At 39.1% G+C, this 17,645-nt stretch overlaps 1 protein-coding gene across 1 annotated transcript in view; it reads right to left on the reverse strand.

Annotated features, from left to right (window-relative positions):
* Nucleotides 1-17,645, reverse strand: part of Impact (impact RWD domain protein) — a 37,028-nt gene that overhangs the window by 13,642 nt on the left and 5,741 nt on the right. The window contains exon 5 of the mRNA XM_046433614.2: nt 3,205-3,290. Within this exon, the coding sequence (XP_046289570.1) occupies nt 3,205-3,290 (86 nt within the window). The remainder of the gene's footprint in view (nt 1-3,204; nt 3,291-17,645) is intronic.

The following is a 17,645-nucleotide window of genomic DNA, read 5'->3' on the forward strand; positions in this document are numbered from 1 at the left end:
TGTGCAGGTATTTTTTTTAATGAGATTAATATTTAAATCAAATGACTCTGGGTAAAGCAGACTGCTCTCCATAACAAAGGTGGACCTTATTCATAAAGAATGACCTCCCCAGAAGAGTGAATTTTCCCAGTAGACTACTTTTGGACTGAAACTGCAGCATCAGTTCTTCCCTGGTTCTCCAGCTGCTGGCCTACCCTGCAGATGTTAAGACTTGAAAGCCTCCACAACTGTACAAGCCAATTCCTTAAATCTCTTTCTCTGTACACACAAAGACACACAGACATATACACACACATGAACATACCCATTTCTCTGGAAAACCTCAACACAGTAACTTAAGAGTGGAGACATCTGGCACACACCATCTTAACCAAAGGATCAAGGTAAGCATCATCAATAATACATCAGACTGATATTATGAACTCCTGGAAATGATGTATTTATACAGGACACAATATCATCTTTGTGGTATTTTTGCCAAAAATAGCTAATCTTATTCCAATCATGAGAAAACAACTAGACAAACCCAAACTGAGGGGGATTCTACAAAATACATGATCAGTACTTTTCAAAAGGGTCCAAGGTTATAAAAGTAGAGGAAAGAATGAGGAACTGATTATAGAACAGAGTAAAGAGAAGTCATAATTAAATACAATGCAGAATCCTGGACAGGGTCCTAAAGCAACAGAAAAGGCATTAGTGGAAAAACTGGTAAAATATGAATAAGCTCTTTGGTTTACTTCATAGTACTGCACTATGTTATTGATATTACAGCAAGGTAATGTATGATGTTAATAGGAAGTTAGGGTGAAGAATATAAAACAGCTCTTTGTACTATTTTGACAACTTATCTGTAAATTTGAAGTCAGTTCAATTTTTTTGGTGAGTGGGGGGTACTAGGGACATAACCAGAGGCTCTAAATCACTGAGCTACATCCCTAGCCCTTTTTATTTTTTATTTAGAGTCAAGGTCTCAATAAATTGCCAAGGATCTCACTAAGTTGCTGAGGCTTGTCTCAAACTTGTGATCCTCCTGTCTCAGCCTCCAGAGTTGCTGGGATTATAGGCATGTGCCCTGGCAAGTTAGTTCAATTTTTTTTAAAAAATTGGAGTTATGTATAATTACTTCAAATTTAAAATTTTTATTCTAGAAAAACAATAAAGAATAAATTTGTACTTGTTAACAGTAAAATAAAGATAAACTATTCCCTAAAGAAGAAAATTCTCATCCTGATCACTATCTCTTACCCTTATTAGTTCTTCAGAATTATTATTAATCCTTCCATTTTAATGTAATATCAGCAAAAACAAATTTTTGTTTTTATTTAATTTATTTATTTTTATTTGGTGTGAGGATTGAACCCACTGCCTCGCACATGCCAGGCAAGCACTCTACCACTGAGCCACAACACCAGCCCCATGCAAAACAATTTTATTTATTTTATTTTATTTTTTGCTATTGGGGATTGAACTCAGGGGCATTCAACCACTGAGTCACATCCCCAGTCCTATTTTGTAGTTTATTTAGAGACAGGGTCTCACTGAGTTGCTTAGCACCTTGCCATTGCTGAGGCTGGCTTTGAACTCGAGATCCTCCTGCCTTAGCCTCCCGAGCACTGGATTATAGGCATGTGCCACTGCACCTGGCCCCAAAACAATTTTAAAGAAAAAAATATCAAATTTCTAAAAATTCAAAATTATGAATTATACAACACAAATCAAGAACCCTAAAACTTGAAAGAGTGACTTAACTATATACTGTGGTTGCAGGTGGAAAAAGGAAAATGTCAATTTTAAGATTAAATTTTCAAATTTCCTAAAAGTTGAATACTCCAAACTTTGGAGTCCTAAATGTTTATTGATATACATTCCATTTCTGCACTTGTTCTAACTCTAAAGGCAGGCTGGCAGAAGTTATTTCTGTTTGGGGAATTTTGAAGTCACTTTTCTCACAGATCCCTAAAATGCTGCAAAATCAGAACATGTATTATAAAAAATTGAGGAAAATATTTCAAAATTAATTATTATATGGTTTTAATATCTTTGTCATTTACCTCTGATTTTATAAAAGCAATAAAAATATCTGTCTCTATAAAAAAATGAAAAATTCTCTAAAAACATATATATACTATTATCAACTCTAAATGTAAACTAATTTTGCTGAGGGAGGCCTAAAGAATTGGTTCTCTGTAAATAACCCTCTAAACAATTAGTAAGAATAAGCTACTGGATTTTTTAAAAATCCTTTTGGCCTCCAAATTAAAAATAATTCTACCAGTGGTATCAATAAAATGCTATTTAAAAGTAATTTTAGAGTTATTTTTATCTCTAAAAAGTCTTTTGTGGTAAATAGAACAGACTACTAAATGTGAACAGGAGACATTAGAGATTTCTATGTTGTCATAAGCTTAATGAAAGATTAATAAAAAGCAAAATATCAATTTCCAAATGTTCTACAACTAATGGTGATGGCTGAATTGTATACTAAAACCACTGAATTGTATACTTTAGAAGGGTGAATAATTATGGCATATGAATTATATTTCAAAAATTATACTCAAAATTAAATTCTATATCCTAATATTGGTCACTATTATTCTCAGGTTTTTTTTTTTTTTTTCTATAAGGAGTAGATTCATTTGAAGCTAAACTCTATTTATGTAGTGCATAATTCATGAAGAATGTTATAGAGTTCATATTACCTTAATGGAAATAAAAGAGAACAGATTTGGTCATAAGTTGTTTCACCAGAAAACTATTTCTATAAAAGTATAATATGAAAATTGCTCGGTATGGTGATGCGAACGGATAATCCTGGCAGCTCGTGAGCCTGAGGTAGGAGGATCACGAATTCAAAGCCAGTCTCAGCAACTTAGCAAGGCTTTAAGCAACTTAGAGAGACCCTATCTCTAAATAAAATATAAAAAAAGGCTGGGGATGTGGCTCAGTGGTTGAGGATCCCTGGGCTAATTCCCCAGTACCAAAAGAAAAAGAAGTATAATATGAAAATAAAGAAGATAACGCTTTAAAAAAAAAAAAAGAATAACCATAATTACCACAGGTAAATGAACTTTCCAGGGAAATTTTTATTATATACAAACCACACACCATAAATTTTCATGTAAAACTTCAATTAGAATATCTTTGTGAAAATTTAATTACCATAATAAGTTAAAAGAGCATTGATACATTTTTCATTCCTACCTGGTTCTGTCATCTGAGATTTTTGTATTAGCACATCTCTTATTTTCTCCACCCACAGGTAAAGAATACTTTCACCAATATTCTGTCTAAACAAAATTCAAGAGAAAAAAAAATTGTTATTTCAAAAAAAATTCCCTTCTCAAATTCAAGAAAACAGAAACATATTTACAATTCAAGATATTATTTTAAAAATCTAACCATGCCTTATTCAAAAGTATTTATAAAAAGATCGCCAACCCTGTATCTGAGTATTTAATATAGATTGTTTATACCAACATTTAAAATCCCAACTAACTCCAAAATTAACTTGGCTTTACTTACAATAAACAGAAGAGTTAAAACCAAAGAAGGGAAAGAAAATTTCTAAACTTGAACTGAATGCACTAGGTAGTTCTAAATGTGATTTTGCTTCTATAAGAAGATACAGTTTCAGTATTGGTGTCTAATCACTGCTTACTTTTCTAAACTTCTGAATAACTTCCAACCATTTACTCGGTACAACTTATCATTTAGGATACTTATTTCAACAAATAAAACTGCAAAGCATATGGGAACTCCTTCATGGAGTCAATTCGGAAGATCTAAAAGATAATCAATTCAAAAGTTTTATAGCCATACCTTGTTTTTGACAAAATATCCTATTGCCTAACTGATTCCTTTGGTTACAAATAATGTTTGGCTGCCCCTGATGAAAACTGTCTCAGAGAATCACTGAGAAAAAGAAATGTGTGCTGGGTCTTAGAGACATGTCCATAGTTATGTTGCATGATGGAAACAACAATAAAGAAATGGCCAACTATCTGTTCTTTAAGTAATAACTCAAATTTTAGGTTAGTTTTAGTATGTGTTTAAAAAAATCACCCCACTACAGCATAGCAATATCTTACCTTCCTTTAAAAGTTCTCCCTTGAAATTGTTCTATCATCACTCATCAGCACCCACCATTTCAAAACAAGCATGCAGAAGAAAATGAAACAAAAACTGCTTTCAAATAATTATCAAACCCTCCCTATATCAACTGAGAACACTGGTGAATTTCTTTTAAACAATTTCTACTACTATCCATTCTTCTCAAAAGAATTCATCAGATACTCAAGATAAAATGTATTAAGGACATACTAAACCCCAGGTTCATTACATACATCAACACCTTTAATCCTTATCATTGTCTTCTGTATTACTTCCTCATAACACAAATGAGAAAATAAACTTTACAGAAATATATTAACTTATCCAAGACAGTCTTCTAAGCAATTTAAGAAGCCCAAAGCTGATTTAAGAACCCAGGACTGAGGTTCAAAGCTCAGGTCAACTGTATTTTTGCTCTCTTACGGAGAGCTATGACCTTAGGTAAATAAGCTACTTGATTTTTCTGAGTCTTAGTTTCCTCATCTATAAAATGAAAGGTTTACAGCATTTTGTTTCTAAAAGTCTATAATTCTTGCTTATAAAAAATAAAAATTTGGGGGCTGGGGTTGTGGCTCAGTGGTAGAGTGCTCACCTAGCATGCAAGAGGCACTGGATTCGATCCTCAGCACCACATAAATGTAAAATAAAGATATTGTGTCCACCTAAACCTTAAAAATAAATATTTTAAAAATAAATAAATAAATAATTTTAAAACAAGCTCTTAAAGTTTAAAAAAAATGAAAAACTTCAAATGAACCTCTCTCAATTTATTCAGCAAATCTTTTTTTTTTTTTTTTTAGACAGAGAGAATTTTAATATTTATTTTTTAGTTTTCAGCAGACACAACATCTTTCTTTCTAATGTGGTGCTGGGGATCGAACCTGGGCCGCACGCATTCCAGGAGAGTACACTACCGCTTGAGCCACATCCCCAGTCCTATTCAACAAATCTTTCAAGAGCCTCTCCTATGCATCCCATACTACCTATAGACTTGTGGGTATGATAGAGTGTGAGGTGATGGGGTTTCTTTATTCATTACTTTTAATCACTACCCTAGCAAATTATTAGTTTTACATATAACTCTATTTCCTAATCTCATGCTATTGAATTCTTCACAACATCATCATCACCCTAACCAGTGACACCAGCACCTGTGTTTACTGAACATTTTCTACATAAAAGATATGTTAAAATGCTTTATGTATATTACTTTAGTTAATCCTTACATCTACTCTTTGAGACAGGAAAATCATCCCTCTGCAAATATAAACTCATATTCAGACTTAAAAAATCCTTAGAAAGATTTTTATAATTAATAAGTAATTTTTCTCCAATAACAAAGAAAATTAAACTTTCATTCCAGATTGCCTCTCCCTTGGCCCATGGCTTCCTGCAGAGGAATATAAAACAGCACTGCTGTTCAGCATCATTTATTGGCTACTTTCTTCACTAGCATTTAATAGGACTGCTATTGAAAAGCCAGCATAAGGAAGTCACAGGGTGTGAAAGACTTCCTGCGTAAAGTGAAATCATTCTTTCCCTTAGACCCAAAGGCCATTACTAAAAGCAGGATTGGGGTGGGGGCTGTCTATCTTTTGGTTTTTTGTTTTTGTTTTTTTTTTTGCTCATAATTGTTGTTACTCTTATATTTGTATTTTCTCTAGTGACAACAGTGTATTCCTATCTTTAAAGTATCCAAGAAAATTTGGTAAGAGTGGCCTTCAAACTTTTGCTATTGTTGCAATGAAATCTTTTACAGAATCAGAAGCCAATTAAACTAACAAAAACTGAGTCCTGTATATTAAACCTCTCATCCCCTTCCTCAAAGAGCCCTAAAGGAAGTCTAAATCCTAAGAACTCTGGTACAAAATTGGAGAACTACCCATTACAGACTGAAATGTTAAAATTTTATCTACAAAGTCAAATAATAGAAAAGAAGCTAAAGATAAAAAGTCTGCAACAAAATTTGTTTAAACTTGAATAACTGATATTTTATCTGATCTATTTGTTGAATAACTCAAATAATAATCCAATCTAGAAAGAGTACAACAAAGTTACAATTCTAATTTTACCTATGGCTCTAATATGTGTAGCTTTAATTGTATAATATTTACATTTGTTGACTTTAATGGTAAAGCTCTGCACTATAATGCTATCAGCTGTGTGACCTTAAATCACCCGATCTGGGTTTCAGTCATTACATTTTCAAAATGATAAAATTGAATGAGATGAGTCTCTTAATAAGAACAACAAAAATGATGACTACTTGCTATAGTCTCAATCCTGAATGTTCCTGAAAGGGCTACTGTTAAACGCTTGGTTTAACCCTGGGGAGGGTGGCAGTCCAAGGAGGTGGCAGAGTCCTTCAGAGGTAGGGCCTAATGTGACATCCTTAGACCACTAGGCACATGTCCTTGAAGATGATTGTGAGACCCTGGCCCCTTCCTCTTTCTATTTGCTCCTGACTCATGATATAAGTAGTTGTTTTCTGTCATCCACTCCCACCATGATGTATGCTGCTTCACCAGACACAAAGCAAGGGGGCCAGGCTGGAATCTCCAAACCTGTGAGCCAGGATAAACCTTGTCACTTTATAAACTGGATTATCTCAGGTATTTTGTTATAGAGATGTAAAGCTGAGTAAAGCACTGCTACTGTTAACTAAAGTACATTACATGGGTTGTGTCATTTTATTTTCACAATATTATCATCCCCAGATGATAAATTGATGACAAATTTAATGATAAATAAAATTAAATTACAAAACGCATATAATTTTCACAATATTATCATCCCCAGATAATATTCTTACAGATAAGAATACAGACATAAAAAAGTCACACTACTTCCAAAACTGACTACAGAAGCCTGGTCCAGAATAGACTTATCCTCTGCCTAAGCTTATACAGGTTACTTTCTGTTTTTATGCCTCAAGCTTTCTTTTTCTTAGAGCATTTTCTTTGGAAAACTTGTTATTGTAAATTCTTTCTCTACCTTTTAAAAATATATATGAATTGTTTTATAGAAGACCCTTGTCATATTTTATAACTCAGATACATCTCAAGAACCTGAAAGACAACCCCTAGAAATACAAACCTCAAGGAAGACAGTGACCTTATCTCTCAGTCTGTGAGCCTAACTGCAAGGGGCACCATTATAATCAGTAATAACCCAAAATGTCCGATACAGCCACTGATTCACCACCCCCTAACATGCAGTACTTTTCCCATAGCTCTTTCCAGACCTTAAAAACTTTCTTGCCTTTCATTTCAGAAGAGTTAGGTAGGTCCAAACTTAGCTCTGGCCTCTCCTTCCTTATCCCAATAAATTTGAAGAAAAGTCTTTCTTGTCTGTATAACTTTGTCCAGTGTAATTTCTGCTTTGACAAGCCTCACTCAACAACACTAAAACCTATGATTCCGTGATTCATTAAAATGTGAAGAACAGCCGGGATGTAAAGCATGTGCAAAGCCCAGCACCACAAACAACAACAATAAAAAAAGCTATAGGAAATTTAAAAAATTAAGTCTCGGATTTTTAAAGTAAATGTTGTACCTTTAAGAGGTGAGGCCTGGAGGGAGATAAGTCAGAACACTGGGGACATGCCCTTGAAGGAGACAGTAGGACACCAGCTCTCTTCCTCTATTTTTCACTTTCTAGTCATGAGATAAGTGAGAGAAGTAGTGTTCCTCCACCATGCCTACCTGCTATGATGTGTCACTAGAGGACCAGAGCAACGAGGCCAACAAAGCATAGATTGAAAACTCCAAAACTATGAGTCAAAATAAACTTTTTCTCTTCATAAACTGATTATCTCAAGTATTGTGAGAGTAAAGAAAAGCTGACTAACATGACTTGCAAAATTCCAAAAATTAACAGGTTGCGGAGTTGGGAAGATGGCGGTGAGGGGAGTGCATTGCCCCCGTGTGCTGCTTCACTGTGTGGGAGTATGACAAGTCAGGACGGCTAAAGGATATCTTGTTAGGAATTTCCAGCGATAGTGGGGTGCGCCGGAACCTGGAGGAAGGATTTCCATCGCACGAGGATCGGCTACGGGGACTCAAACACGAGAGGTTTGTCGCACGGAGGGTAAAACTGCTTATTCAGCAAATCGCCCCGCGGCTAGAGTCTGCAAGGCGCGCTGGGATAGAGACGCAGGGTTACAGTGCTGCAGTTTCTGCCAGCCGCGCAAGCACCGCACTCAGGGCTGAATTCTGGGTTCGAGACGGGGAAGGAAGCGGTCCATCTCGGTTCTCCACACCGGTCAGACCACAGAGGAGGCCAGCAGCCACCATGTTGGTAAACTGACGTCACCATACCTGTTTTTGACTGACCGCAGCACATTCAGCCATAGAACAGGTAATTTCAGGCTGCAATTCGCCTGTGGCTCGCAGACAGATTGCTAGGGTTCAGCGCCTGGGTGCTTCTTAAAATCTGATCTTATCGGAGTGAACACCGAGCGCGGGGCGGCCGAGTTCCGGCTCCCGGAACCGTCCCGGAACCGCCCTGGCTCAGGGCTGCGGAGCCTGTGGAGGCTGCTTCTTGGACCCTGCTACTATCAGAGCAAACACCAAGCACCAAGAAGCCGAATTCCGGCTCCCGGAACTGAGCCCGCGGGGACTGCTTCTTGGAGCTTACACTTATAGGAGCTTACACCGAGCACGGAGCGGCCGAGTTCCGGCTCCCAGAACCGTCCCGGAACTGCCCTGGCTCAGGGCTGCGGAGCCCACGGAGGCTGCTTCTTGGACCCTGCTACTATCAGAGCAAACACCAAGCACTAAGAAGCCGAATTCCGGCTCCCGGAACTGAGCCTGCGGGGACTGCTTCTTGGAGCTTACACTTATAGGAGCTTACACCAAGCACGGAGCGGCCGAGTTCCGGCTCCCGGAACCGTCCCGGAACCGCCCTGGCTCAGGGCTGCGGAGTCTGCAGAGGCTGCTTCTTGGACCCTGCTACTATCAGAGCAAACACCAAGCACTAAGAAGCCGAATTCCAGCTCCCGGAACTGAGCCCGCGGGGACTGCTTCTTGGAGCTTACACTTAGAGGAGCTTACACCGAGCACGGAGCGGCTGAGTTCCGGCTCCCGGAACCGTCCCGGAACCGTCCCGGAACCGCCCTGGCTCAGGGCTGCGGAGCCCGCGGAGGCTGCTTCTTGGACCCTGCTACTATCAGAGCATACACCAAGCACTAAGAAGCCGAATTCCAGCTCCCGGAAATGAGCCCGCGGGGGCTGCTTCTTGGAGCTTACACTTATAGGAGCTTACACCGAGCACGGAGCGGCCGAGTTCCGGCTCCCGGAACTTCCCTGGACCGGGGCTAGGAGCCCGCGGAAACTGCGTCTCGGTCCGGGTCCTGCTGAGGGCCGGTCAGGACTCACCCGTTGCTTGGGTTGCCCGGCAAGGGGAACGAAATGCTGCCATTCGCATAGGATACCAACATGGCAGAGATCTGATGTCAGCAGAAAGCGGTGGAGGAGAGATCTTCATCAATACCAGCGGTGACATAAGCAGTTGGTCTCCTGGTAAGGGGGGTGAGGCTCAGTCACCCGAGTCTCCTCAATTTGTCCTCGAGCCAGAGGGAAGGAGCCGGGCAGCCGCCAGCCCCCGGAGCAGGCCCAGCGGCTCGCCAGCGTGGTGACCGCGTGACCCCAATTGGAGAGGGGGCGGAGCGGAGCCGCCACCCACACCCGCCAGGTGGGCAGACCCACGACCCAGTAGTACATGGGCGTGGTAGGAGGGGCAGGGCAGAGCCGCCCTTCGCGCTTGCAAGGTAAACAGACCTGTGACAGCCTGGAGGGTCAGGCCCAGTGGCCTGCCAGTGTGGTATACACGTCACCCCAACTCGAGTAGGGGCAGAGCAGATCCTTCTCCCACGCCCAGATCAGGCCCTGCCGGTGTGGTGGTCACGTGACCCCAATTGGAGTGGGGGCGGAGCGGAACCGCCACCCGTGCCCGCAGGGTGAGCAGACCAGTGATCAACCTGCAGATCAGGCCCAGGGGTCCGCAGGCGTGGTAGGAGGGGCAGGGCAGATCCGCCGCCCGCGCCTTCAAGGTAGGCAGACCTACAACACACCGGCGGATCAGGCCCAGGAGCCTGCCGGCGTGGTACAAACACCACCCTAATTGGAGTAGTGACAGAGCAGAGTCGCCTCCCTTGCCAGGAACAGACCCAGCGTCCTGCAGGCGGGGTAGTCACGACACCCCAATTGGAGTAGGGGCAGAGCAGAGCCTCCACCCGTGCCCGAAAGGTGGGCAGATCTGCGACCGACCAGCGGGACAGGCCCAGTGGCCTGCTGGTACGACAGACACGTCACCCCATTTGGAGTAGGGGCAGAGTAGAGCTGCCGCCCGCGCCTGCAGGGTAGGCAAACCTGCAACCGACCAGCGGATCAGGCCCGGTGGCCTGCCGGCGTGGTACACTCGTCACCCCAATTGGAGTAGGGGCAGAACAGAGCTGCCACCAGCTCCCAGAACAGGCCCAGTGACCTGCTGGCGTGGTAGCCACAACACCCCAATTGGAATAAGGAGAGAGCAGAGCCGCCGCCCGCACCTGCAGGAAAGATACGCAAGCAGTATGAAAAGACAAGGAAAGAAAGGACCACAAGCAATGCAGGTCAACGCAACTTTAGAAGAGGTAACAGCTGCAGCAGATGGAATGTCAGATAAAGAATTCAGGATATACATGCTTCAGATGATCTGGAGTATCAAGGAAGACATTAAACAGCAAAATCAGACAATGAAAGATCACTTCGACAACGAATTACGCAAACAAATCCAGGAAGCAAAGGATCAACTATACAGGGAGATAGAGGTTATAAAAAACAAGCAATCAGAAATCCTAGAAATGCAGGAAGCAATAAACCAACTTAAAAACTCAATGGAGAATACTACCAACAGAGTAGAACACTTAGAAGATAGAACATCAGACAATGAAGACAAAGTATTTCAACTGGAAAAGAACATAGACAGCTCAGCAAGACTGTTAAGAAACCATGAGCAGAACATCCAAGAAATATGGGATAACATTAAGAGACCAAACTTAAGAGTCATTGGGATACAGGAAGGTACAGAGCTCCAAACCAAAGGAATGAGCAGTCTATTCAATGAAATAATACAAGAAAACTTCCCAGACTTGAAGAATGAGACAGAATCCCAAATCCTAGAAGCCTACAGGACGCCAAAGATACAAAAACAAAAGAGATCCACACCTAGACACATTATAATGAAGATGCCCAACATACAGAATAAGGAGAGAATTTTAAAAGCTACAAGAGAAAGGAAGCAGATTACATTTAGGGGTAAGCCAATCAGGATAACAGCTGATCTTTCAACACAGACTCTGAAAGCTAGAAGATCCTGGAATAACATATTTCAAACACTGAAAGAAAATGGGTTCCAACCAAGAATTGTGTATCCAGCGAAATTAAGCTTCAGGATAGAGAATGAAATTAAAACCTTCCACGATAAACAAAAGTTTAAAGAATTCGCAGCTGGAAAACCATCTCTTCAAAACATCCTCGCCAAAGCATTACAGGAAGAGGAAATGGAAAATAACAATGAAAACCAACAGTGGGAGGTAGGACAGTAAAGGGGGGGGGGAAATAATCAAAGAGGAAAACAAACAATGTTTAGTAACAGAAATAAACAAATATGGCTGGAAGAACAACCCATATCTCAATAATAACCCTAAATGTTAATGGCTTAAACTCACCAATTAAGAGACACAGGCTAGTAGAATGGATCACAAAACAAGACCCAACAATATGCTGCCTACAGGAGACGCATTTGATAGGAAAAGACATACATAGGCTGAAGGTGAAAGGTTGGGAAAAATCATATCACTCATATGGACTTCGGAAACAAGCAGGCGTGTCCATACTCATGTCAAATAAAATAGATTTCAAGCCAAAGTTAATCAAAAGAGATAAAGAGGGACACTACATACTGCTTAAGGGAACCATACACCAACAAGACATAACAATCATAAATATTTATGCCCCAAACAATGGTGCAGCTATGTTCGTCAAACAAACTCTTCTCAAGTTCAAGAGTCTAATAGACCACCATACCATAATCATGGGAGACTTCAACACACCTCTCTCGCCACTGGACAGATCTTCCAAACAAAAGTTGAATAAGGAAACTATAGAACTCAATAACACTATTAATAACCTAGACCTAATTGACATATATAGAGTATACCACCCAACATCAAGCAATTACACTTTTTTCTCAGCAGCACATGGATCCTTCTCAAAAATAGATCATATATTATGTCACAGAGCAACTCTTAGACAATATAAAGGAGTAGAGATAATACCATGCATCTTATCTGATCATAATGGAATGAAACTGAAAATCAACGATAAAAGAAGGAAGGAAAAAGCATACATCAATTGGAGAATGAACAATAGGTTACTGAATGATCAATGGGTTATAGAAGACATCAAGGAGGAAATTAAAAAATTCTTAGAGATAAATGAAAACACAGACACAACATATCGGAATCTATGGGACACATTGAAAGCAGTTCTAAGAGGAAAATTCATTGCTTGGAGTTCATTCCTTAAAAAAAGAAAAAACCAACAAATAAATGATCTCATACTTCATCTCAAAATCCTTGAAAAAGAAGAGCAAAACAACAGCAAAAGAAGTAGAAGGCAAGAAATAATTAAAATCAGAGCTGAAATTAATGAAATCGAAACAAAAGAAACAATTGAAAAAATTGACAAAACTAAAAGTTGGTTCTTTGAAAAAATAAACAAAATCGACAGACCCTTAGCGATGCTAGCGAAGAGAAGAAGAGAGAGAACTCAAATTACTAGCATACGGGATGAAAAAGGCAATATCACAACAGACACTTCAGAAATACAGAAGATAATCAAAAACTATTTTGAATCCTTATACTCCAATAAATTAGAAGATAGTGAAGGCATAGATAAATTTCTTAAGTCATATGATCTGCCCAGATTGAGTCAGGAGGATATAGAAAACCTAAACAGACCAATATCAATTGAGGAAATAGAAGAAACCATAAAAAGACTACCAACTAAGAAAAGCCCAGGTCCGGATGGGTATACAGCAGAATTTTACAAAACCTTTAAAGAAGAACTAATACCAATACTTTTCAAGCTACTTCAGGAAATAGAAAAGGAGGGAGAACTTCCAAATTCATTCTATGAGGCCAACATCACCCTGATACCTAAACCAGACAAAGACACTTCAAAGAAAGAAAACTTCAGACCAATATCTCTAATGAACCTAGATGCAAAAATCCTCAATAAAATTCTGGCGAATCGGATACAAAAACATATCAAAAAAATTGTACACCATGATCAAGTAGGATTCATCCCTGGGATGCAAGGCTGGTTCAATATACGGAAATCAATAAATGTTATTCACCACATCAATAGACTTAAAAATAAGAACCATATGATCATCTCGATAGATGCGGAAAAAGCATTCGACAAAGTACAGCATCCCTTTATGTTCAAAACTCTAGAAAAACTAGGGATAACAGGAACATACCTCAATATTGTAAAAGCAATCTATGCTAAGCCTCAGGCTAGCATCATTCTGAATGGAGAGAAACTGAAGGCATTCCCTCTAAAATCTGGAACAAGACAGGGATGCCCTCTCTCTCCACTTCTGTTCAACATAGTTCTCGAAACACTGGCCAGAGCAATTAGACAGACGAAAGAAATTAAAGGCATAAAAATAGGAAAAGAAGAACTTAAATTATCACTATTTGCAGATGATATGATTCTATATCTAGCAGACCCAAAAGGCTCTACAAAGAAACTATTAGAGCTAATAAATGAATTCAGCAAAGTGGCAGGATTTAAAATCAACACGCATAAATCAAAGGCATTCCTGTATATCAGCGACAAATCCTCTGAAATGGAAATGAGGACAACCACTCCATTCAAAATATCTTCAAAAAAAATAAAATACTTGGGAATCAACCTAACAAAAGAGGTGAAAGACTTATACAATGAAAACTACAGAACCCTAAAGAGAGAAATAGAAGAAGATCTTAGAAGATGGAAAAATATACCCTGTTCATGGATAGGCAGAACTAACATCATCAAAATGGCGATATTACCAAAAGTTCTCTATAGGTTTAATGCAATGCCAATCAAAATCCCAACGGCATTTCTTGTAGAAATAGAGAAAGCAACCATGAAATTCATATGGAAAAATAAAAGACCCAGAATAGCAAAAACAATGCTAAGCAAGAAGTGTGAATCAGGCGGTATAGCGATACCAGACTTCAAACTATATTACAGAGCAATAGTAACAAAAACAGCATGGTACTGGTACCAAAACAGGCGGGTGGACCAATGGTACAGAATAGAGGACACAGAAACCAATCCACAAAACTACAACTATCTTATATTTGATAAAGGGGCTAAAAGCATGCAATGGAGGAAGGATAGCATCTTCAACAAATGGTGCTGGGAAAACTGGAAATCCATATGCAACAAAATGAAACTGAATCCCTTTCTCTCGCCATGCACAAAAGTGAATTCAAAATGGATCAAGGAGCTTGATATCAAATCAGAGACACGCCGTCTGATAGAAGAAAAAGTTGGCTACGATCTACATTCGGTGGGGTCGGGCTCCAAATTCCTCAATAGGACACCCATAGCACAAAAGTTAATAACTAGAATCAACAAATGGGACTTACTCAAACTAAAAAGTTTTTTCTCAGCAAAAGAAACAATAAGAGAGGTAAATAGGGAGCCTACATCCTGGGAACAAATCTTTACTCCTCACACTTCAGATAGAGCCCTAATATCCAGAGTATACAAAGAACTCCAAAAATTAGACAATAAGAGAACAAACAACCCAATCAACAAATGGGCCAAGGACCTGAACAGACACTTCTCAGAGGAGGACATACAGTCAATCAACAAGTACATGAAAAAATGCTCAACATCTCTAGCTGTCAGAGAAATGCAAATCAAAACCACCCTAAGATACCATCTCACTCCAGTAAGATTGGCAGCCATTAGGAAGTCAAACAACAACAAGTGCTGGCGAGGATGTGGGGAAAAGGGTACACTTGTACATTGCTGGTGGGACTGCAGATTGGTGCAGCCAATTTGGAAAGCAGTATGGAGATTTCTTGGAAAGCTGGGAATGAAGCCACCATTTGACCCAGCTATTCCCCTTCTTGGTCTATTCCCTAAAGACCTAAAAAGAGCATGCTACAGGGACACTGCTACATCGATGTTCATAGCAGCACAGTTCACAATAGCAAGACTGTGGAACCAACCTAGATGCCCTTCAATAGACGAATGGATAAAAAAAATGTGGCATTTATACACAATGGAGTATTACTCTGCATTAAAAAATGACAAAATCATAGAATTTACAGGGAAATGGATGGCATTAGAGCAGATTATGCTAAGTGAAGCTAGCCAATCCCTAAAAAACAAATGCCAAATGTCTTCTTTGATATAAGGAAAGTAACTAAGAACAGAGTAGGGACGAAGAACAGGAGAAGAAGATTAACATTTAACAGGGATGAGAGGTGGGAGGGAAAGGGAGAGAGAAGGGAAATTGCACGGTAATGGAAGGAGACCCTCAGGGTTATACAGTGGAGGGGGTAGAGAGAGAGGAGGGGAGGGGAGGGGAGAGGTGGGGAGGGGGGAGGGTGGATGATGGGAAAGGCAGCGGAGCACAACAGACACTAGTATGGCAATTTGTAAATCAATGGATGTGTAACTGATGTGAATCTGCAATCTGTGTATGGGGTGAAGGTGGGAGTTCATAACCTACTTGAATCAAAGTGTGGAATATGATATGTCAAGAAATTTGTAATGTTTTGAACAACCCACAATAAAAAATTAAAAAAAAAAAAAAAAAAAAAAACAGGTTGCCTCTCACCCAACATGATTTTGCTTTTATAGGTCCCTCTACCAGAAAAGTCCTCCCCTTTAATTACCTGGCAAGCAAAAATCTCCTTCACAACCTTATCCACATTCTCTAATTCATTACTAAAACATCAAAAAGTGCTATTGTACACAGCACTTAGTAATCTTCTCACTATATTGTATTGTTACCCATTCCTCTTAATTTTAAATCCCAAATTCCTAATAGGATGCCTAACAATGAGATGTTCCATAAATGTTTACTGGAAAAACTAGTTTTTTTTTTCTGATTTTTTCTCTCTCTCCATAAGGGGAACTAACCATAATTTATCTTTTCACCTAGGCAAAAATCAAATTTACCATTCAAAATGATGTGAAATATATGAATCTTAATGTGATAATATTTAGGATCATAAAAACTAGAATCATTAAAAATTTACATTTATGTTATGTTTAATTTTTGAAGTTGAAAAATATTTTTCACTTGATGCCCTCTGCTGGAATTAAATGGAAAATATGATTAAAATTTGTCACAGAAAATTTTATTGTTGTTGTAATGAGGCTCAACCCAGCAGTGCCCTACCACCAAGCAACATCCTTTAGTACTAGGGACTGAACCCAGGGGTATATCACAGCCCTTTTAATATTTTGAGACAAAGTCTTACCAAGTTGCCTAAGCTGGCCCCAAACTTGCAATCCTCTTGCCTTAGCCTCCCAAGTACCTGGAATTATAGGTGTGTGACACCATGCCTGGCTTTATTTTTTATTTTGAGATAGGGTCTTACTGAGTTTCCCAGGCTGGCCTTGAACTTTCAATCCTCCTGCCTCAGCCTCTCAAGTACCTATGTACATACTATGGTACATATGGATATGTACCATAGCACCTGCTTTTATTCAAAATACCATATAATGTGTATTTCTATTTAGACCACATGTGTGAAAATAATATCACTGGACTGAAATTATTCAAACACTCTAACAAGACAATATGACCCATACTCCTTCTTTAAAACACACTACTTTATAATCTCTGAACTTTCTTAAATCTCAAATAGCTCAGAAGAACTAGTTAGGGAGAACAAGCAAGTTATGTTCTATTGAAATGTATTCCTTAGTAAAAGGAAAGACGTTGAAGACAGGGTAAAGGTAAGTGGGAAGCCATTTAAGACTGTATAACATTGCATAGGTAGGAGAAAAATCTAACTGATAAATGTGTTTAACATGATAGGTGGAAAGATTTTCAAGAAAAAAGTAAGTAGTCAATATCACTAAGTTACAGAGATCAAGTAAGATAAGAGTTGAAAAATGACCATCAGATATATCAAGACATCAATTCTGATTAAATTTGCAGTAAACTTAACTTACTCTAAGACAGAATAAATAAGCAAATAAAGAATTACACAAAGAAGTTTGTTTAAGCACAAAAGTGGGAGTGGCCAGTTTAGGTTAGAGATAGATATCAAAAAACACTTAGTTGAGAAAATAACATTTATAGGCCAAGGATAAAAGAATCACTAAATGGGGACCCAAGAAAGGCACTACTTCCTTTAGAAAGGAACAAGTCAAATGGATTCCATAATGACTTACCATGTTCTAATTAAATATTTTGGGAGGAAAAGAAACCTGGCCTGGATCCCAGGGACACAAAAGGAG

The sequence above is a fragment of the Marmota monax genome, unplaced genomic scaffold, assembly GCF_021218885.2.
Source record: "Marmota monax isolate L192 unplaced genomic scaffold, Marmota_monax_Labrador192_F-V1.1 WCK01_AAM20220418_F8-fsc00126, whole genome shotgun sequence".
NCBI classification, from domain to species: Eukaryota; Metazoa; Chordata; class Mammalia; order Rodentia; family Sciuridae; genus Marmota; species Marmota monax.